Raw genomic sequence first — 23,081 nt, 5'->3', positions numbered from 1 at the left:
TGAGCCACCCAGGCGCCCCTCAGCTGCTTGGAATTCTTTTACCCTCTCCAAACTTGCTTGTGAGTGCTCTAGTCTGAGATACAAGACTAATTTCCAGCTTAATGTGAATTTGCTGTGGAATACATAGGTATCTGTTAAAAAGCTTAAACAAGTAATGATAGCATAAACAAGATGGAAACATTTGGATACTTAAGAAAATAAATTGTGGTGCTTAGAATTAATTATTAATTAATAACTATTATTAATATATTCAGTGGTGTTAATTATAAATCATTCAGTTCAGAAAACATCTTTTAAAGGTCTTTGGGACTTAAGGCTACTGGATAATGTATATCATCTCAGTAATGTCATTTGCTTAGTTTTTATATGAATTTGACAGCTTGCCTTTCATTAGGATTCAATTGGTAAGTATTGGTCTGAGTTAGTACAGTTTTATGTTTTCTTTTTTTCTATTTAGGGGAGTTAATTTATTGATTTAAAGAGCTCCCACCTCATTGGGGAATAAGGGGGAAAAGAGATGCTAATAGTTTAAACAAATAACTTTCTTTCATATTTTATTTTGCCATCAGAACTTAATAGATTTGTGACAGAATCTGTGCTATTAAGTATTGACTCCATTTTATAATTAACCAAAATTTAGGAAAAATTGCATATTTGTACAAATATAAATAAAATATTTCCTATTATTAATGAGCTTTCTTCTTACTTGAGTTCTTTGAACTTAGGTATTAATTGAGAAAGAAATCATAACATTTGTCAGGTCCAGAATCTAAAAGCAAAATTTTATATTTTATAGTACTAGTCTTTTTGTATATTAAACTAAATGCACTTCAGGATATATCCCAAGCGGCAAAATTCAGGTAGTTAACAGTAGATTACAGATTTTGTTTGAGTGAGTAATCCTTTTGGGAATAAATTATGACTTTTAGAAAACGCTTTAATGTTTTCTGACTTCAACTAGTACTTGGTAAATTGACATTGGTGCATCATTTATACCTGTTACGATTGAAATATTAATGCCCTTCATTAAATACATAGCTTAATAATGGAATAGTGTGCACACCTAGCCACATAGTTCTTATGCTGCCATTATGTACAGTGTGACCTTGTACTTGCCAGTCTGCTAACTGCAAACATCTTAAAAATTAGTTTTATCCCTAATTTAAAAAGGGGTCAGACAGAGGCGCCTGGGTGGCTCAAATATCCAACTCTTGTTTTTGGCTCCGGTCATGATCTCAGGGTGGTGAGATTGAGCCTGGTGGTGGGCTCTGCGCTCAGAGGGGAGTCTGCTTAAGATTCTCTCCCTCGGGGCACCTGGGTGGCTCAGTTGTTAGGCATCTGCCTTCGGCTCAGGTCATGATCCCAGGGTCCTGGGATCGAGCCCCACATTGGGCTCCCAGCTCAGCGGGAAGCCTGCTTCTCTCTCTCCCACTCCCCCTGCTTGTGTTCCCTCTCTCTTTTGTGTGTGTCTCTCTCTCTCTCTCTGTCAAATAAATAAATAAATAATCTTAAAAAAAAAAGATTCTTTCCCTCTGCCCCTCCTGATTTGTGCTCTCTCTCTCTTCCTCTCTGTCTCTCTCTAATGAATAAATAAAATCTTAGAAAAAAAATAAAAAGAGGTCAGATAATATTTACCATTCTAACTCATTCTGATCTTCAGCATTGAAATATGCAGTTAAATAATAGTAGTGAATCAGGGGTGCCTGGGTGGCTCAGTCGGGTAAGCATCTGCCTTTGGCTCAGGTCTTGATCCCAGAGTCCTAGGATTGAGCCCTGCATCAGGCTCCCTGTTCGTTGGGGGGCCTGCTTCTCCCTGCTTATGTTCTGTCTCTCTCAAATAAATAAAATCTTTAAAAAAAATAATAGTGGATCAGTAGTGAGTAAATCCTATAGCAGTAAGTTAAAATGAATGTCACCAATTTGGGCATGTTTTAGGCCACTCCTATTATCTTTAAGACTATTTTCCTAATTTAGCTAGCAACAATTTCCAAACAATATAGATTCCCGTGTAGACTTTATCTTACCTGTGGCTTCATCATGGTGAAGAAAATGAGCCAGAGAGAAATTAAATGGCTTTCTTTGTAATAGTCAGCACTTGTTAATTTGGGCTTGGGTTTACTTTTGCAATATCTATGAAGAAAGCTATGTTAAATAAACTAAAAATATAGTGAGACTATTTCAAAACTGAACAACCCTTTCAATAGAAGGCATGTTTTTAATTTATGGAATGACATACTGATAATAAATCATACTTATAAGTCATTATATGGATCCCATAAGGCCCTAGTTTGGACTCTTACTAGGTGACACTGTTTTTTTGAGAGAGAGAGAGAGTGTGGGGGTGGGGAGGGTGGGGGAGGAAGAGGCAGGGAGAGAGGGAGAGAGAATCTGAAGCAGGCTCCATGCCCAGCGCAGAGCCCCATGTGGTGCTCAGTCTTAAGATCCGGAGATCATGACCTGAGCCGAAATCAAGAGTCGGATGCTTAACTGACTAATGACACTGAGTGTCATTAGGTGACACTTTTTTTAATCATTTGAGTTATTATATGCATTTTAAAATAAATTAGTTTCTTTAAAAGTTACTGGTTTAGACATTTCATAATTTAGACTTACTTTTACTTCATTTGAATTTCTACTTTGCACATTATATCCTAACTTAACTTTATCTAATTTACTGTATAGCTTGGTTAATAGTGACATTTAACTGGACCTCCTGTCCTCCAACTTTGCCACTTTATCTATTTGCTATGATCGGTTTGTCTGGTTTATCTTTAGAAAATGCCTTTAGACATTGCACCTGCCTAAAGGAAATGTTGAGCTTTTTTGTTTTAAAAGAGCATGATTGAATAACTTTCTTCTTTTTTTGGTAAGTACTTGATTCCTTTTTCCCCCATGCTCCTGCCAGGAGTACAGTATCTTTTTTACAAAATTTGAAGATAATCATATATAGTTCAGGTTTGGAAATAGCCCACCATGGGAAACCAAGAATTGAAGGGTTTCTGTATAAAAGATTTTATTGAGTGTATTAATTTTTGCAGATAATATTTTCAGTCACGACAGTTCTTTCCTCTCCAGTGCTCCCCTGAACACTTTATTGCTGAAAACGTAATTAGGCTATTGCTACAGTTTTCAGCCTGTCAGCTTCTATTGCAACTGAAATGAAATCTGCTACATATTAAAAGATGGCCACGTTGGGCGCCTGGGTGGCTCAGTTGGTTAAGCGACTGCCTTCGGCTCAGGTCATGATCCTGGAGTCCCGGGATCGAGTCCCGCATCGGGCTCCCTGCTCGGCAGGGAGTCTGCTTCTCCCTCTGACCCTCCTCCCTCTCATGCTCTCTGTCTCTCATTCTCTCTGTCTCAAATAAATAAATAAAATCTTTAAAAAAAAATAAAATAAAATAAAAGATGGCCACATGAGAAAACTCTGCTGTTTCTAAGGCATTTGAAAATTTCCAGCAGGAGTCAGAATGTTAGAAAGTTCTGAGGTCTCCTTGCTATTATTTGCGTTGACAAATGTTTTCTAATTTTTTTTTTTTTAAGATTTTATTTATTTGACAGAAAGAGACACAGCGAGAGAGGGAACACAAGCAGAGGGAGTGGGAGAGGGAGAAGCAGGCTTCCCACGGAGCAGGAAGCCCGATGCGGGGCTCGATCCCAGGACTCCAGGATCATGACCTGGGCTGAAGGCAGATGTTTAATGACTGAGCCACCCAGGTGTCCCAAATGTTTTCTGATTGTTTTGAAGGGGCAATATAGGTGTAGTAGTGGAAGGAACGTGGGTTTTATAGTTATAGGGGAGCTTTAAAGTTACACTTGCCAGACATTGTGTTAGACACTTCATATACTTCCTGTATGGCACTTTGACTTCCAGCTTTGTCTCTCACAAACTTTGTGGTCTTAGATAAGTCATTTGATTTTTCTGATTTTTTTTTTCTGGTTTTTACTTTGTGAAAGGATTATTATTATTTTTTTAAAATTTAAATTAAATTAGCCAACATATAGTACATCATTAGTTTTTGATATAATGTTCAATGAAAGGATTTTTTTTTTTAAAGATTTTATTTATTTATTTGAGACAGAATGAGAGAGAGAGAGCACATGAGAGAGGGGAGGGTCAGACGGAGAAGCAGGCTCCCCGCTGAGCAGGGAGCCCGATGCGGGACTCGATCCAGGGACTCCAGGATCACGACCTGAGCTGAAGGCAGTCGCTTAACCAACTGAGCCACCCAGGTGCCCGAAAGGATTTTTTTTTTAAAGATGTATTTATTTATTTGAGAGAGAGAGACTGGGGCATGGGAGGGGCAGGGGCGGGGAGGGGCAGGAAGAGAGAGAATCTCAGACTCTGCACTAAGCGTGGAGCACAACACGGGGCTCCGTCCCACAACCCTGAGATCATGACCTGAGCTGAAACCAAGAGTCTGATGCTTAACCAACTGAGCCACCCAGGCGCCCCTGTAAAAGGATCATAAAGTGTTTTCTCTCCCAACTCATAGAGTTAGATCAAATGAAATAATGGGCTTGGAATGTACTTTGTCAACTGTAAATTGTATAATCGATGATAGATTAAAAAAATTAAATGGGATGTACTTACTACTCTAAATAGAAGATAATAAAAACTGACATTTACTAGGATCTTACCAGGTGCTAGGCACTGCAAAATGCTTTCTTTACATAGATTATTTTCTTTAATTCTTACTATATTTTTATGTGGTTGGTACTATTATCTTCATTTCAAAAAAGAGGAAACTTAGGCAGAGAGGTTAAAGAGCTTGGGTTCTGTAGCTAGTAGATGGTAGAATTAGAATTCAGACCCAGGCAGTCTGATTGAGGACCTGTGCTCTTGACCAAACACCTAGAATGTCCTGTGAAACCAGTTATTTTGTCTCTTTCACCATATTCTCTTATTTTCCCCACTGAGAGGAAACTTTTTTCTTGTACCTTTTCTTTTGTTCTTTTATCCAGCTAAATGTTTTCATTTAGATCTTTTATTATTCCTCTGGATAGAAATGTTGCAAATTTTGGCACAAAGTAGCCATTTTGTAGTTTCTATCACTGCCTTAATGATCTTTTTAATATAGTGAGACCTTGGGGCGCTTGGGTGGCTCAGTCATTAAGTGTCTGCCTTCGGCTCAGGTCATGATCCTGGGGTCCTGGGATCGAGTCCTGCATCGGGCTCCCTGCTCGGCAGGAAGCCTGCCTCTCCCTCTCCCACTCCCCCTGCTTGTGTTCCTGCTCTAGCTATCTCTCTCTCTGTCAAATAAATAAATAAAATCTTAAAAAAATATATATATAGTGAGACTTTGGAAAATACAACGTAGCATTTTTACTTCTTGTGGCAGCATTTTCATTAGGCATAAAAAGTTAAAGTTTTATTGACAGTGTATGTTATTGTTATTTTGATAAATTTGCTAACTTTTTTTTTCCCCTATTTGTAAGGAAATCTACCATTGTCGAAGGCAAATAAAATACAGCAAAGATAAGATGTGGTATTTGGCAAAATTGGTAAGCTAAAATGACATTACCATATAATACTTAAGAAAAGAAGCTGTGACTTTTCCCCCAGGATTTGAAAAATCGAAAAAATTTGTCCTGATTTCTCCAAAAAGTGAGGAATATAATTACATGTTCAGACAGTTGACAGGTAATCCACAAATGATTGCTCAGAGATGAGTGATTTTGCTTAATTTTTACTTTTCTTCTGAGAAACTGAATCATGTTGGATACATAGATATTTAGAACAAAGACGTCAGGAATCTATACCCTGAAAGAATCCAGGAAGCAAGCTTATTTATCTTAAAAGTTAATTCAACCTATTTCAAAACCCTTGCTTTATAAGATTTTTCCTGGGAGAATGAAATTTATCTATGAGAGAAGACAAAGCCCCAGATAAATATAATACACTTATCCTGCAGAAGAAGATGCCTTTCACTCCTAGTGTGGTGCTCGCCACCCTGTGATTTCTGTTATGTCTGCTCTCTCAATATTACTAAAACATTTATAATCTAGGTTTTATGGTTAAAATATTTAAGTTTGATTTTGACTTAAAGAGGGTGGCATCCTTCTCAAACTTGTTTTCTTCTTCTCTGCCTACATTTAGTTAGCTATTTTTATTTTTAATTTTTTTAAATCCGGCCCCCCCCCGTTATATTAACTAGCTAGCTATATGTCAATTGAGATATAATTATATGTCAATTGAGATGTAATTGACATATAGCTAGTTAACTATTTTTAGAACTTGTTTGTATTATGTAAGGCTTTTACTTTTCATTGCAAAGGGAACGTTGACTTTGTAAACTAATTTGTTTACCTTTTCTTGTCTGTTACCCTTTAATTCTAGATACGAGGAATGTCCATTGACCAGGCTTTGGCTCAACTGGAATTCAGTGACAAAAAGGGAGCCCAAATAATTAAAGAGGTAAACTAAGATTTGTGGGGAGGGAGTGCATAGCTGTCTTGCTGTGTTAATAAGCTTAGCCTAAATCCTGAATTCCCTGGTGTAAATGCATAATTCATATAATACAGATTCAGGGCACTCAGTTTTATTAATGTCCTTATACCTTAGGAATGTCGAATGCCTTAAGTTTATTTTTTTTCTCGACATGCTTTTATTTGAGCCAGACATTTATTCATTTTTTACTGTCTATGTGATAAATCTTTGTTTTAGTGATTTGGGATTTGATAGATTTTTTAGAAGATTGTTTTTTGGGGTTTTTTTTTGTCAATTCCATAACTGAGAGCTTATGATATTTTATTTTATTTTATTTTAAGATTTTATTTATTTATTTGACAGAGAGAGACACAGCGAGAGAAGGAACACAAGCAGGGAGAGTGGGAGAGGGAGAAGCAGGCTTCCCGCAGGGCAGGGAGCCCGATGTGGGGCTGGATCCCAGGACCCTGGGATCATGACCTGAGCCGAAGGCAGACGCTTAACAACTGAGCCACCCAGGCGCCCTAAGCTTATGATATTTTAACTAATTGGGTGGAAAGAGCACTTGCTGGGACTCAGGAGGCTTATTAGAGTCTACTCTTTTCTGTGACAGTTTCTATTTTGATGATGGGCAAAACACTTAACCTGTCTGGTTCCATTTTTCTTATTTGTCAACTGGGTGGAATTGGATTAAATGATTTCTAAAGACCCTTCCAGCTATGAAAGTAGCTGAATCACTATGTACAAATGTGCTAATGGTATTTGTGCTGACTCATTGTAGGCACATGATGTTTGTTGGTTTGTTTTATTTTGTTTTGTTTTTTTTGAGTTTTATCAATCATTAATTTTTTCAAAGAACCAGTTCCTGGTTTCTTTGATCTATTTTTTTTTTTTTTTTTTAGTTTCTATATCGTTTATTTCTGCTCTGATCTTTATTATTTTCTTCCTTCTGTTGGCTTTAGTCATTGTATGTTGTTCTTTTTCTAGCTCCTTTAAGTGTAGGTTAGGTTGTTTGAGATTTTTCTGCTTCTTGAGGTAGGCCTATATTGCTGTGTACTTTTCTCTTAGGACTGCTTTTGCTGCATCCCAAAGGTTTTGGACTGTTGTATTTTCATTTTCATTTCTTTCCCTGTATTTTTTAAATTTCTTCTTTGATTTCCTGATTGACCCATTCATTGTTTAGTAGCATGTTGTTTAACCTCCACGTGTTTGTGGTCTTTCCAAATTTTTTCTTGTGGTTGACTTCTAGTTTCACAGTGTTACAGTCTTTAGAAAAGGTGCATGGTATGATTTCGATCTTTTTGTATTTGTTGAGACCTGTTTTGTGACCTAATATATTAGGTCATATATATATTAGACCATAATACATTCTGGAGAATGTTCCATTTGCACTTGAAAAGAATGTGTATTCTGCTGCTTTAAGATGGAATCTTCTGAATATATCTGTTAAGTCTATTTGTTCTAGTGTGTCATTCAAAGCTGTTGTTCCCTTGTTGATTTTCTGTTTAAATGATCTGTCCATTGGTGTAAGAGGGGTGTTAAAGTCTCCTACTATTGTTGTATTATTATCCATTAGCTCCTTTATGTTTGTTATTAACTGTTTTGTGTATTTGGGTGCTCCCATGTTCAGTGCATAAATATTTACAATTGTTATATCTTCTTGTTGGATTGTCCCCTTTATGATTATATAATGCCCTTCTTTGTCTGTTTTTACAGTCTTTGTTCAAAGTCCAATTTGTCTGATTTAAGTATTGCTACTCCGGCTTTCTTTTGGAATTCATTTGTATAATAAATGTTTCTCAACTCCTCACTTTCAACTGCAGATATTTTTAAGATTAAAATGGGTCTCTTGTAGGCAGCATATAGATGGGTCTTGTTTTTTTTTATCCATTCTGACACCCTATGTCTTTGATTGGAGTGTTTAGTCCATTTACATTCAAAGTAATAATTTATTCTTTTAAAGTAATTATTGATATATATTTACTGCCATTTTATTACTTGTTTTGTTGATGTTTCTGGAGATTTTCTCTGATCCTTTCTTGTCTTTGTCACTTCTGATCTCTCCTTTGCACTCAAAGAGTCCCCTTTAATATTTCTTGCAGGGCTGGTTTAGTGGTCACGAACTCCTTTAGTTTTTGTTTGGGAAACTCTTTATCTCTCCTCTTCTGAATGATAGCCTTGCTGGATAGGGTATTCTTGGCTACAGATTTTTCTTATGCAGCACATTGAATAGATCACGTAGTTCCCTTCTGGCTTGCCAAGTTTCTGTTGAGAAATCTCCAGCTAGCCTTATGGGTTTTCCCTTGTAGGTTAAGGACTTCTTTTGTCTCTCTGCTTTTGAGATTTTTTTTCTTTATCACTGTATTTTGTAAATTTAATTAAATATGTGTTGGTGTTGGCCTTCTTTTGTTGATTTTGATGGGAGTTCTCTGTGCCTCCTGGATCTGGATGTCTGTTTCCTTCCCCAGATTAGGGAGGTTTTCTGCTATTGTTTCTTGAAGTAAATTTTCTTCCCCCTCTTCTCTCTCTTCTTCTGGGACTCCTATAGTATGAATGTTATTATGTTTGCTGGAGTCACTGAGTTCCCTAAATTGGTTCTCGGATTCCATAATTCTTCTTTTTCTCTTTTGTTCAGGTTCATTATTTTCCATTGTTTTGTCTTCTAGGTCACTAATTCATTTCTCTGCTTTTTCCAGCCTGCTATTCATTGCATCAAGCCTGTTTCCAGTCTCCTTTATTGCATTCTTCATCTCTCACTTTTTTTTTTAACTCTTATCTCTATGCTAAGGGTCTCACTGATGTCTTCCATTCTTTTCTCAAGTGCAGTGAATGTCCTTATGATCATTGGTTTAAATTCTTTGTCAGGCATGTTACTTATATCTGTTTCACTTAGATCTCTGGCCGTGGCCTTATTTTGTTCTTTCATTTGAAATAAACTCCTCCATCTTGGCATTCTGTCTAAGTCTCTGGCTTCTTCTGTGTGTTAGAAAAGTGAGTTATGGGGCGCCTGGGTGGCTCAGTTGGTCAAGCGCCTGCCTTCGGCTCGGGTCATGATCCCGGAGTCCTGGGATTGAGTCCCACATCGGGCTCCCGGCTCAGCGGGGAGCCTGCTTCTCCCTCTGACCCTATCCCCTCTCATGCTGTTTCTCTCTCTCTCTCTCTCTCAAATAAATAAATAAAATCTTTAAAAAAAAAAAAAAAAAAAGAAAAGTGAGTTATGTCTCCTGTTTCTGAAAGTAATGACCTTATGAAGAAGAGATGAAGCCCAGGGCCTGGTGCTTCAGGGAGTGTCTTTGGTGTGTGCTTTGTGTGTTCTGCTGTTGTGTTCTGGCTGTTCTATCCTTCGGGTCATCTGCAGAGGCTCTCCTTGCCTGTTGTGGGCAGTGTTTGGTCCCTGGCCTGAATGTGGCAAATTTTAACTAGATGTGCTCTGGTCTGCTTGTGAAATGAGACCTGTCACCACCTCCACTGGAACTAAGGCCCTGCAAAACTCTCTGGTCAGGAGACATGGTGTAGGCAGGGGTTTGTGCTGGTCTTCTGGGGGAGGGGCCTGCCACACTGGGTCTGAGCCAGCCTTGACTGAGAGGGGCAGTCCCACCAGAGCACAGGGGGTTGGGGTTTGGTGGAAGCAAATTAGGCAGTCAGTGTTGGTGCTGAGCTGCTTCCCTCAGGTGGCTCTGAGTTTATGCTGAGGGGTGGGGGTGGGGGGGAATGCCACTACCCAGCTCCTTTGTTCCTAGAGGTCTCTGTGATCACTGCCTCTCAGGAAGGTGCTCTGAGAAGAGTGCATAATTTCCCCACTGTGTGCCCTAGGTGCTCTTCAGATCACTATTTCCATGATGTCTTCCCCTGGGTTGTTTGCCTGCCTTCTCTGCAGGAGTAGTACAGTACCCTCTGGCGTCTCTTCCCAGCCAAGTCTGATGACCATTAAAACTCCAGACTTTAAGCCCCACTGTCTGTAAGAACTCACTAAATTCAGCCCCTCTTGTGTTCCAAGCCACTGGCTATGGGGAAACGTTCTTGTGCATTCCCCTGTGTGCTCCTCTCTCACCCTTATTTGCGACGATGGCTCCCTCCCCTCTGCAGCACCTGCAGTCCATTTCTCCCCTAAACCACGTCCCTGCACTTCCTACCTTCCTCAATGTGGATACATGGTATTCTTTCAAAATGCTGGGTTGAGGACATCTGGGGATATCAGCAGTATTTTCTCCATTTCAGTTAGTTCTCACTGAAAAGCGAGATTTTTTAGTTTAGTAGTTTAACAGTTGAGGTTGATGGGTTCAGACTTCAAGAGGTTCCATTGTAATGCCTATATTTAATTTAGTTCAGAATACAATGACTAAGTATCTTTTGTGTACTCAGTTTTTTGGGTTTTTTTTTTAAAGATTTTATTTATTTTTGACAGAGAGAGAGACAGTGAGAGAGGGAACACAAGCAGGGGGAGTGGGAGAGGGAGAACAGGCTGCTGGCCAAGCAGGGAGCCTGATGCGGGGCTCGATCCCAGGACCCTGGGATCATGACCTGAGCCGAAGGCAGATGCTTAACGACTGAGCCACCCAGGCTCCCTGTGTACTCAGTTTTGTATTGTATTCTTTATCTTTAAATGAGTGAAAGATCTAGGTTTTGATTTTTTTTTAAAAGATTTATCTTTTTATTTATTAGAGAGCTTGCATACATGAGCGAGCAGGGGGAGTGGCAGAGGGAGAAAGAGAGAAAGAGAATCCCAAGCAGACTCTGTGCTGAGCACGGAGCCTGACAGAGGGCTCAATCTCACAACCCTGAGATTATGACCTGAGCCGAAATCAAGAGTTAATGCCTAACCGACTGAGCCACCCAGGCACCCCACGGTTTTTGTTATTTTTAAAAAATGTGTTCTGGAGCAGGTTAACTTAATTCAAAATATCTACAGAGTATAAATTTAATAATTCTTAAAATTTTCAAGTATGATTTTCTCTACTTGTTTGATGTTGTTTAATGGTTATTTTGGATCCAAAGTTGAAGAATTTTCAATAAGGGTTAGCTCTTAAGCTTCTTGAACTTTTTGACAATCTCTGACTCAAAGACATAATGCTTATCACCAAGGGTACCTGCTACCAGTACTGCTGTTTCCTCCTTTCCAACTCATACATTCCATCGTACACTTAGCAGGATGGACTGTGTTGCCTGCATTCGCAGTTCTTATCTGAGGAAGGAGAGCTCAGTGTATCCCTTCTCCTTAGTACTGTTCATTTAATATTCTCTTTTTAAAATTGGCTATAAAACAGAGGCATGTGATTAGCAGTCATATTATAGAGATAACAACAAGAAATGAGGAATTTAATTCCATTTTAGTTCAGGGTCAGCCATATCAATGCCTGTCTTTTCTTTGTTTAAGATTCTCTTAGAAGCACAAGATATGGCAGTGAGAGACCACAATGTGGAATTCAGATCCAATTTATATATAGGTAAGATGTTTAATATTCTTAGCATTGGAAAATGTCTTCCAATAGTGATGCCGAGTTCATTATCTAACAATAGTCTTTGATATTTAACTACTTAGGACTGCGTTTGCCAATGAAAATTGCTGGTAATAGCTTATTCTTCTGCCTTCAGCATGCTAATGTTAGTCTGTTATAAATGGTAATAACCTCACTGCTTTCTTGTTACCTGTTCTGTAATACGAGTGGGATCATGAAACCTATTGCCAATAATTACTTAATAATGGGTACAAGATTATGGTACATGGAGTGGTCCTTTAATCATGATAAAAGTGAGAAGGAACAGAACTGATTTTTTAAAAAATGAATTCTTTGTCAGCCTGAAGGAGGTAAATAAAGAATCACAGGTGGACTTTAGAAAATCTTTATTTATAATGGGCCAAGCCAGGTGCTTAATCCATAAAGGTGTCCCGTAATTTAACGTTCCAATTACCAGAATGGAAAATCTGTTGAATTGTAAAAGCCAAGGCTCAGATGACCCAAACGTGTTTGTTTCCCTTTGTTTTTACATTCTGAAGCATTATCTCAGGTTTTCTATGCTTGTACCATATCAAATTAAATTAATGTAAGTGAAAATGCTTTGGGAAGCGTGATGCACCATACAAATGTGAGGGATTTTTTTGTCGCATACCTTCATACAGGTCTTTTTCTAGAAAGAGATCAGTGCTTATTACAAAGCCCCCTTGTCCCCCTCCCAACACCACAGTGAAGTGGAGTGCTGGGTGGAGTTGCTGTTTTCCTTTTCACTTCAGCAGCAATTACTCCTAACCTCAGCAATTTTGTAATCTAACAAAGATGTTGATGTCGAAGCAAAAATTTCTCAATCTGCCAAACCTATGTATAAGAAGAACTGAAGATATTTTAAATTCAAGATACGGGGTACTGCTACTGCCCAAATAGAGGAAAAAAGGCCGAATCATTATGGGAGAAATTAGTTGTGCCTTATGATTTTTTAACTATTAGAGTAAAAACAAATCATCTAAATTCTACTTTGTCACATTACTTCTACCCTCCTGGAGATATTTATTCTGGTTAAGTTAAAACCTACCTCAGCTCACCTGGAATTGGTGCTGGCAACCACACCTACTCCTGAAATTCAAATGAGTTATGATTTTCAATTGAAATATCTTATTTTAAAGCTGAATCTTGTATAATTGATTATATTCTGCTACATGCGTAGATGCAGAGAGAGATCAAAATGGCATCTCAGAAGATGCAGGGCCATCATAGTTACTCACTCATAAGCTTTTTCGTCTGAGAGCAGCATGAATAAATAATGCAGGGAGGGCCCAGAATCATTGGAAGAGATGAAATGGATGAAGAGCAAGACCATTTGCTTAAAACCTCTTGGTGACCTTTCCTGCTTTATGACTGGATATCAAATCCAATTTAAATTAATTTTATTCATTTTCATAGGAATATGGCCTTCTGACAGACAAAACTTTGTAATGGAATTCAGATACAAATGAAATAGAATTTGTTTTTAAATCCTTTTCAGTAATTTTAGTAAAGTGAGAAAGGGTGAGGAGCTTAATCTTATCTTCCCAAACAAAAGAGCAAAGTCCAGTGTTGCCATTAAGCAAAAATAAACTTAACCAATCCTACATGAATGGGCCTTTAATTCATGGGTCTCCTTATGCACATTTCTGCTGAAAAATCTCTACTGACCTGCACCCTTTTTTCATTCAGTTTTGTGTAAAAATCTCTTCTCTTGAGTAGGGCTGATAAATTTGGATTTGCCTTGTGATTATAAAAACTCATTTGCTAAGTATTTTGCTGCCTAATTCTTTTATGAAGGTAAAAGAGAGGAGTACCCTCAGGAAGATGAAGTATCTTACCATGACATGTCAGACCTTTTGTCCCTGGATTTGCCAAACTTCCCTCATAAGAATCATCTGAGGTTCTTAGTAAAAAAATACAGATTCCCAGGACCCACTGTAGACCCACTGGGTCTGAAACCTCAGGGGAGGCCTGGAGAGCTATTTGTTTAATTAATATCCCAGTGATTCTTACCTATAAAATACGGGAAACTGATTTTTCTCATTGTATTCTTGGAAAAGGCCTAGACATTTCATTCCATAGATAATTGTCTTTTAGAGTTTTGAAAGACTAGTCACTTGTTGGCTACGATTTCGGCCCAGCAATGGCTCCTCAGTCTCTTGACGTAAGTAAGTATAGGCATTTTAAGGCAAGTGCTTTTTTCGTAGCATATGTTCTCATTATATGGTAATTCCTTCAAATGCCTGTCATCAGTCTAAAGCCAATACCTGGTGTTGCATGACCACAGATTTTGAAAATTATTTCCTTTTCAAACTTAGAGTGATGACTAATGGCACTGTGAATAGACCTTAACAAGTGGCCATGGACTAATAAAATGTCACTGCTTAGTGATTCATGACATCTAAAGTGATTCACTTTGGGGAAAGTGATTGACTGACTTTGTAAATCAGTCTTCTGGGCTAAGAGTGATGAAGGGGGAAGAGGGTTTCCAATTTTAAAATGTCAAGATTTACATTTATCTAAATACTAGTAAATAGGAAATATTGACAATATTTTAAATATTCTTGATACCTGTTGGGCATCATCTTTAGATGAGCATCATCTTGGGCATAATCTTTAGGCTGTTCCCATTTTTGAGATGTCTTAATGTTTTTTCTCTGATTCAGAAAGTATTTGAGTATCTTCCGCGTGCATACTGCCCACACAGTTTGGTGATGGTATATCTTATTAAAGCAGTTTAAAACATTTAGCACATATAGTTTTGTTCTTTGACAGTAGTGGTCCTTTGGAAGGATACATAAATTGTGTTTCTGAGTTGGAACAAACCATATACGTTATTAGTACTGTATGTACTTGGAAAACTTTGAAACTTATTTTAGAATTTGAGCAAATTTACCAGATAGCTATATTGAAAAAATGGTATTAATTAGCAGAGGTTGTATTTCAAAATCATTTCTATTCCTTATTGAACATGAACTTTAGGGGCAATACAAAAGACATATAAGTTTGGTTGAGGAAGTGACTTTTATAGATGAAACATGAACACTTATACAGGATAGCATATGGTTTGAGACCAAAAAGAGTAATATAGGTAAATAGTAGTAGACAAGAGGAGGTCAGTATTGGTTAGAAACGTCATGGTAATTTTCTAGAAGAATTTAGCTTTTGAAGATAGGGGTTTGGTATCCAAAGAGTATCCAGGAAGAAAGAAAGTTTTCAGAGTGGAGTAACCACGTGAGCTAAGGCACATAGGTTGAAATGAGCAGTAATTGTGTGGTCCAGTGAGTAGAATAATTGAAGGAAGCAGAGGGTTGACCTTGAGTAAATAAAACTGAAAGGTGGATTGGGCCTAGATCCAGAGGGCTGAGCATGGCGGGCTGTGGAATTTGGTTCACACGATAGTGGAGAGGAACCACAGAAAGTTTTGGGGTGAGAGATTTATGTTATTAAGGCAGTGTTTTAAGATTATTAACTATAAAGCAATGGTTTTGAAATTGTGCCTTGGGGCCTCCAGGGGTGGGGCATAGGGCAAACAGAGGGGTTCCTTGATATCTGGGTCACTGTTGCAGCCCTGGAGCCCAGGATGGAGCCCAGCACCCCGCAGGAACTCAGAAATATTTGGTGAGTGAATGAATGGCACGGTTTTGGATCTCTCCCTACTCATGTTTCAATTAGAACAGAGCCACAGGACAGTAGGCTTCTATTTATTGTTTCATTTTCATTGAAATGGTTCTATATAAAAGCAGTTAAAATCCCTAACATACAGAATTAGTAAAAGAGACTGGAGGAGGGGAGACCAGAAACCAATTTGGAATCTATACTCCTAAGTCCTAATTTCATTCAGACCTCACAGTGGCTGTGTTGCATATTCCCATTACGTTGTATTAAAGAATCCTGGTGTTTCAGAAGAATTGATGCTTTTGTTCTGACATAAAAAATGTGGCATTATGTACTAAAGATAGGCAGATGGTATTTTATGGCTTTAGGATGAAATCATGACTGGCAATTAGCAGATATTGGTGTTTGCTCTTACATATTTGGGGGAGATGGAAAATGGTAGTTAACACAGACCCTGATAGGCTGATCATTGTGCTTGGATAGGTTATGTAGTACTGCATAGTTAGCTAGTTCAGATGCTATTTTCACTGGAGTAGTGTTCCTTTTCCTCAGAGTATTTGGAAATGGCTGCTCAAGTTGAGTAGAGTCATAATTTTGGATAGAAGCAGCCATTATGTTTGTAAAATGCCTTTTAGAGGATTTCTACACTTTTCTAGTGACATTGTGCTTATTTGTAGGTTTCCTCCTGACAGGTGGATCCAGAGGAACTAGTGGTACTTCATTCTAAAGTGATTTGTGTAATTTGGCTTTCTCTTTGGAAATCCTCAAACACATTTCTTTAGCGCCCAGTGATGAAGTTGGTATAAGGACAGTAGCTCTTTCCTTATCTCACGGAGGCCCTAAGCAGTTTCCTTAATCACTTTCATCCTTAGCTTTCTCTCTGGCCAAGCTAGGATGTTTCTGCTGAAACCCATTTCATGGAGGACTGTAGTTAGAGGGTTGTCAAGTGTATACTTTGACATAGTCCCTGTATTTATAAGGTTATGTCACAGTAAGAATATAAGAATGGTGAGTATTGAAGTAGATTAATTTGATATGTCTTCTGTAGGTTTTGGCTTATTAAAAGGCTTATTAAATTAACTCAAGGAGTAACTGACTGGGGCGCCTGGGTGGCTCAGTCGGTTAAGTGTTTGCCTTCAGCTTAGGTCATGATCCCAGTGTCCTGGGATCAAGCCCCAGGTCGGGCTCCCTGCTTAGTGAGGAGCCTGCTTCTCCCTCTCCCTCTGCTGCTCCCCGTGCTTGTGCTCTCTCTGTCAAATAAACAAATAAAATCTTAAAAAAAAAAAAAAAAAAAGGAGAAATTGACTAAATTCAGAAAATAGTAGAAGGTGGTTACTCCTCTTATTTACTGTGGGTGAAAACTGGTGAACAGATTTCTTCTTAACTAGTATTTGAAAAAATTCTTTAAATTTACAAGGTCAGATGTTGACATGCAGAATTGGGGAGGGGAGATGAGGGAGCAGTTGTGATGTGGGAGTTCCTAAAATTGGCCACAAATGAGAATTACTGGGGTAAGGGTATTGGTGTTTGTTCAGAATGTAATTTCGAAGGCCCACCCCAAATACAGTAAATTAGAATCTCCAGAGATGGGCCCTCAGCATCTGCGTTTAAAATATGTTCCGTAGGTTAGTCTGATGTAGCCAGAGGACCAGCATTTGGGAACCTTTGGTTCCAGGGGCTTCTTACCACAGTTGGAGTGAAATAAAAACTCTTTATCTCAGCCTTTAGGGCTCTCCGTAACCTTGCCTTCACCACTGATCTCCTTCCCTTGTTTGTACCACTCTTTGCTTTGTTTACTGTGTTTCAGCAGGCTGGTGTTTTTTCTGTTCCTAAAACAAGCCAGCACGCCAGTCAGAATGGCTACAATTAACAGCTCAGGAAACAACAGATGTTGGCGAGGATGTGGAGAAAGGGTAACCCTTTTACACTGCTGGTGGGAATGCAAACTGGTGCATACACTCTGCAAAACAGTATGGAGGTTCCTCAAAAAGTTAAAGCTAGAACTACCCTATGAACCAGCAACTGAACTACTAGGGATTTATCTGAAGAATACAGAAATAGGGATTTGAAGGGGCACCTGCACCCCAATGTTTATAGCAGCAATGTCGACAGTAGTCAAAGTATGGAAAGAGCTCAGATGTCCATCAACAGATAAATGGATAAAGAAAATGTGGTATATATACAGTGGCATTTTATTCAGCCATCAAAAAAATGAAATCTTACCATTTGCAACGACATGGATGAAACTAGAGGGTATTGTGCTAAGCAAAATAAGTCAGTCAGAGAAAGACAAATACATGATTTCAGTCATATGTGGAATTTAAGAAACAAAACAGATGAATATAGAGGAAGGGAAGGAAAAATAAAATAAGACGAAAAGAGAGGGAGACAAGCCATGAAAGACTCTTAACTATAGGGAACAAACTGAGGGTTGTTGGAGGGGAGGTAGGTGGGGGGAAGGAGGAACTGGGTGATGGGCATTAAGGAGGGCACTTGAAGTAATGAGCACTGGGTGTTATATGCAAATGATGAATCACTAAACTGTACCTCTGAAACTAATAATACACTATATGTTAATTGAATTGACTTTAAATAAAAAATAAAACAAACCAAGCACATTCCCACCTTTGGTCTTTGCACTTGATTTTCCCTCTGCCTGGAATACCATGCCCCTGTATATTTGCATGGATGATTCATTCTGGTCTTGGATCGAATGTCTCTTCCTCAGAGATGCCTGTTGACACCCTACAGTCTGATGTTGCCCCCAGCACCCCATCAATCTCTCTCACGTCACTGTTTAATTCATTGTACTTGTCACTAACTGGAATGATCATGTTTATTTTCTGTCTCTCTCCTCTAGAATGTACACTGCATGGAGGCAGGGTCCTTGCTAGTCTTGTTCACTCTTCTCTCTCCAACACCTAGAATAGAGGCTGGTCCTTAATAAGTACTCAAGAGACACTTGTTTTGAGACAAATCTGCTCTTACCAGCCAGTGAACTCATGTAGTTTTAGAATCTAGTCGAGGAAAGGACAGAAGTTGCTCAGGTGATCAAGCTATAGTCTTTTTATTTTCAATTTTAATTAAAAAAAAATTTTTTTTGAGCTATAGTCTTACAGATGCAGTCATTTCCTATAACTCTCTTTGTCTTCCTGTCTAGCTGAGTCGACCTCAGGGCGAGGCCAGTACCTGAAACGCATCCGATACCATGGCAGAGGTCGCTTTGGGATCATGGAGAAGGTTTTTTGCCATTATTTTGTGAAGTTGGTGGAAGGCCCCCCACCTCCACGTGAGGCACCGAAGACGGCAGTCACCCACGCCAAAGAGTATATTCAGGAGCTCCGCAACCGGACCATTATTCACACTCTGTGATAGGGGATTCAGAAGCCACAGTGTATATATTTTGCCATTTATTTCTTAAAAACAAACAGAAATTAAAGACAAATGCTTTTTATGATTTGTCATTGAGTTATTGCAATATGAAATATAATTGCTCATTTTACATGAATATTTATAAGGCTTTGCCCATCCCTTTTGAACCACTGGGTGTATTTATGCATTTGCAACTTGGAAGGGGAAATCAGCTTTAAACAGAGTATAATTCAGAAGGTTTATTTGAGTACCTTTGGCAGGGAATGTTAACTTTCCAACTGCAGGTGGCAGTTTAGATACTGGCCTTGAGTAGAATGTTACAGAATAAGAAAGCTTGTTCTTGTTTCACTTGGTTTTCTCTTGGGACTGGGGAGGAGGTAGTGGAGGTGAGCATAGCTACATGTATTTTAGGGCATTCTGTAATTCTGTTTTTGCTTTCACTGTTGACATAGGCCAATAGGTGAGGCATTATATTTTCTGTTACTGCTTTAGCAGTAACTTGGAACTACAGAAGTTTATTAGATACATTAATCTAGAACTCCAAGAACCCTTTAACTGAGAAAGTTTTCTTCTAGTTAAGTCTGTTTTCATGTCTCCTTCCAACAATGCTTTCTTTCTACTGCTTGAATATCTTGTTCTGGATTGATTAATTTTTCACAGTGAATTCAATTACTGAGAGAAGAATTGAACCAGTCTGAGTGTTGCATTCCAAAATAAGGCAGTAGGTGGCACCCATTTACCTCTTATTAACAGAAAATTGTTAGTATTTGAGTGTTCAGCACTAGCTGGCTCTCATTGATACGAGTGTTTTCACTGACAAGAAGCCCTAGTCCAATGTTGCTCAAACTTAAGTATACAGAGGAAGACCCTGGGTACTTGCTTGTTAATACAGACTTCTGAGTCTCGCCCCCACGATTCTGATTCACCAGGTCTTATGAGGGGCAAGTTTCAGAAGTCTGTATTTTAAAAAAACGAGGACTTCTAGATGATTCTGTTTGTAGGGAACCACACTTGGGGATACTCCTCTAGTCTGAAGAATGAAGTTGAAGTGCCATGTTTTAAGATGGCATTAATGATAGCTACTATTTACTAGAACCTCATTATTTACCAAGCTCTGTGCTAGGATTTTACATAAGTCTTCACAATATCCTGCAAACCATAGCTGTTATTTTGTCACTTTATAAAGGAAGAAACTAAAGCACATAGAATTCAAATAACTATCTCAGTGTCACATAGTGTGTAAAAATATTGGAGCGATGATTGATTTAGAAACTAGTTTTCTAAAGTACCTGGTTCTGTATACCTAATGAATATACAGGTGGGTTTTTGTGCCTTTCCAGTTAACCTAATGCATGGGTGAAAAGGCAAAGGGCTCAGTGGAATAAGCCATTAGGGCTTAGGACAGATTCATTCTGGGTCCTAAGTTATTGTGGCATGGATTCATGGAAATAACACTGGAGTGGTAAAAGGCGACCTTCATTCTCATCCTGGCATACTCATTAACCAGAAGGAAGACTCTGGGCAGGTCCCTTCCCTCCCTGGCCTCTATTTTATTCATCTACAAAACAAGAGGTTAATTGTTTCTTGTAGACCACCTTCAGAATCACTCGAAGAGCTGGTTAAAAAAATGCAAATTCCTAGGTGCTACTGTCACACTAAGTGAATAAGAATCTGATGTGGACACTTGAACTTTTAACAAGTGCCCCAGTGATGTGCATACTGGAGAATCACTGGACCACAGAGGGTCTCTGTGCTCTCTTTCAGTGCAGATGTTCCATGATTCTTAGCCTGGGAGTTGTGAATTCCTCAGGCATAACTAAAACAAACCAGGTGGCGATGTGGACTCCATAACTATTTTGAAAGAGTTAAGGGCAAAGGAAATGAAGGAAATTTGCTGTGATCTAAGCTGAATCCTTCATTCATCTGGAAATGCTTCTGATGTGTTAAAAAGTGTAATAGTAGCTAACATCCAGCACTATGTACCTAGCACTGTTATAAGAACTTTATGTACCTCATCTCAATGAATCTTTCCCATTGTGACTGGTGCAGTGTACTTCTGATAGTTTCCACGGCCAAGACTGCATTTTCTTTTTCTTTTTTTTTTTTAATTTGCAAAGTGAATTCTAAGTCTTACGTTTATTTAAATAACCTCCAGTGAGAAGAGAGTGGGCCAATTACTACCCTTTCCTCCTAATACCAATGGACCAAGACAGGGAGAGCAAGCATACCCTGCAGCCAGTCTGCCAGCCACTCGCGTGAGGGGCAGGGCGCCTCTCAATGAGGGCGGCCCCGGCCCCGGCCCGCAGCTGGGGGAGCATCCACTGTTGAGCGAGGGTTTTTGATGGTTTCATCTACTGACAAGATGAGGCAGGTGGCCTCAGAGGCTGCGGTCAGGGCACTGATGCGCACCATGGCTGGCTCCCTCACAAAGGCCTCGACGTCAGCAATGTCCTCGTACCACATGCCCCCCTGGGCACGCTGCGTGCGCAGCTTATTGAGGATGTTTGTGGCATCAAAGCCAGCATTGTCACACAGCTGGCGTGGGATAATTTCCAAGGCCTTGGCATATGCCCCAATCAACAGCTGCTGTTTTCCTGGAATGGTCCTGGAGTAATCCCGCAGGGACTTGGAGAGCTCCATCTCAATGGCCCCACCACCAGCCACCACTGAATCGTTCTTGATGGCCTTCCTGACAATCATGATGGTGTCGTGCAGGGACCGCTCTGTCTCCTCCATAAACTGCTCAGCACTGCCACGAAGGATGATCGTGCAAGTCTTGCCCTTGGGAGAGCCAGTGAAGAAATTGTACCTCTCGCCTCCAATCTGGGTCTCTTCAAAGTCCTGGCAGCGGCCCAGCACATCTGACGACAGAGCATTCACACTCGTTTGGATGGAGCCTCCGCAGGCCATCATCGTCCTCTTCAGATCCTCCTCTGGCACTCGGCCAGCACAGCACGTGTCCCTGTCGGCAAAGTACTGGGTGTCCACATCCCCGATCGGGAGTTTGGACAAGATGACTTTGGCTCCAGAATGATGGATCCTCTCTAACTTGTCATAGAGAATGTTCCATTCAGCATCAACGATTGCCTGATAATCCTCAACCGTGTGGACTCTGATTTCAGCATTATCTTTCTCAGCTTTCAGCTCAAGCTCAACATTTAAAAGGGCAATCACTGGATTATTGTACTTTTTGGGTTGCATTTCAAACCCAGCATAAGAGAAAGTCTTCTTGAATGTGACGCCAGCTACCAGCTGGGACTCCTCTAGGGCACCACTTTGCACCTTCTTGATTCCAATCATTTTAAGCTGCAACAAATCATCGAGCATTATCACTGCATCCACCACCATCTTATCGAAGAAGGCTTTCTGCTGGGAAATCAGCTTGGAGCTCAGAGTGGTCATGGCACACTTCTCCAGCAGCTTCCTCTGTTCCACTTTATCTTCCTTCTTCACGTTCACAGCAATCTCTTTGATCTTGTTAATTGCCAACTGGGTGGTAGTGCGGAAAGCTTGGATGATGATCTGTGGGTGCAAACCGTCCTCCATGTAGGGTTTCACTTGCTTCAGAAACTCTGCAGCCAGCAGGGTCTCTGAGGTGGTACCGTCACCGACCTCAGCATCTTGGGATTTGGCAATGTCCACTAAAGTCTTTGCTGCAGGATGGACAACATCGAGCAGTTTCAGAATTGTGGCCCCATCATTAGAAATTGTTGCTTTGCCTCAGCCATCTACAATCAGCTTGTCCATGCCACGAGGGCCCAGGGTGGTTCTTACAGCCTCCGCAATCAACTGGCAGGCACTGATGTTCCTTAAAAGCTGGGGGATGCCTTGGGAGCTATCAGCCCCATCTTTCAACAGGGTAACTGGTATGGGCATCATTTTGGAAGCTTATTCAGTGGCCCGCTACTCCTGTCTTCTCTGCGTCCGGGCAGCCCAGCAACCCCACCAAGACTGCATTTTCTGACATAAACGAATATTTTGGTTCTTGAAGTTTAACTTTACATGTTCAGAAACAATGTCTGTTAATTATTATTATCATTCTTTTTTTAAAAGTAGGCTCCATGCCCAATGTGTGGCTTGAACTCATGACCCTGAGATCAAGAGTTGCATGCTCTACCCACTGAAACAGCCAGGCACCCCTGTTAATTATTTTTAATGGCAATCTGAATGCTTATAACTTCCTGCTT

At 39.7% G+C, this 23,081-nt stretch overlaps 2 protein-coding genes across 5 annotated transcripts in view; one reads left to right on the top strand and one right to left on the bottom strand.

Annotated features, from left to right (window-relative positions):
- The window catches only part of MRPL22 (mitochondrial ribosomal protein L22), a 28,007-nt gene extending 9,028 nt beyond the window's left edge, over window positions 1-18,979 (top strand). For 3 of the 4 annotated variants that reach the window (XM_045902075.2, XM_064596618.1, XM_064596619.1), the window contains 4 exons: window positions 5,437-5,502; window positions 6,338-6,415; window positions 11,802-11,871; window positions 18,683-18,979. In XM_045902075.2, coding sequence (XP_045758031.2) covers window positions 5,437-5,502; window positions 6,338-6,415; window positions 11,802-11,871; window positions 18,683-18,894 — 426 coding nt within the window. In that variant the 3' untranslated portion in view covers window positions 18,895-18,979. The remainder of the gene's footprint in view (window positions 1-5,436; window positions 5,503-6,337; window positions 6,416-11,801; window positions 11,872-18,682) is intronic. The other variant, XM_064596617.1, reaches the window with a different exon arrangement.
- A 2,029-nt stretch (window positions 18,980-21,008) lies between these two features.
- Window positions 21,009-22,817, bottom strand: LOC123853064 (T-complex protein 1 subunit eta-like). Its single transcript, XM_045887632.3, has one exon. It carries the CDS (start codon window positions 22,438-22,440, stop codon window positions 21,169-21,171), a length of 1,272 nt encoding a protein of 423 aa, XP_045743588.2. The 5' UTR covers window positions 22,441-22,817; the 3' UTR covers window positions 21,009-21,168.
- Window positions 22,818-23,081: the final 264 nt, after the last annotated feature.

This window comes from Mirounga angustirostris, unplaced genomic scaffold, assembly GCF_029215605.1.
Source record: "Mirounga angustirostris isolate CCGP_5_RB_7025 unplaced genomic scaffold, mMirAng1.0.hap1 SCAF_7, whole genome shotgun sequence".
Lineage (NCBI taxonomy): Eukaryota > Metazoa > Chordata > Mammalia > Carnivora > Phocidae > Mirounga > Mirounga angustirostris.
The sequence above is the reverse complement of the archived record's forward strand: the minus strand, read 5'-3'. Positions and strand labels throughout refer to the sequence as shown.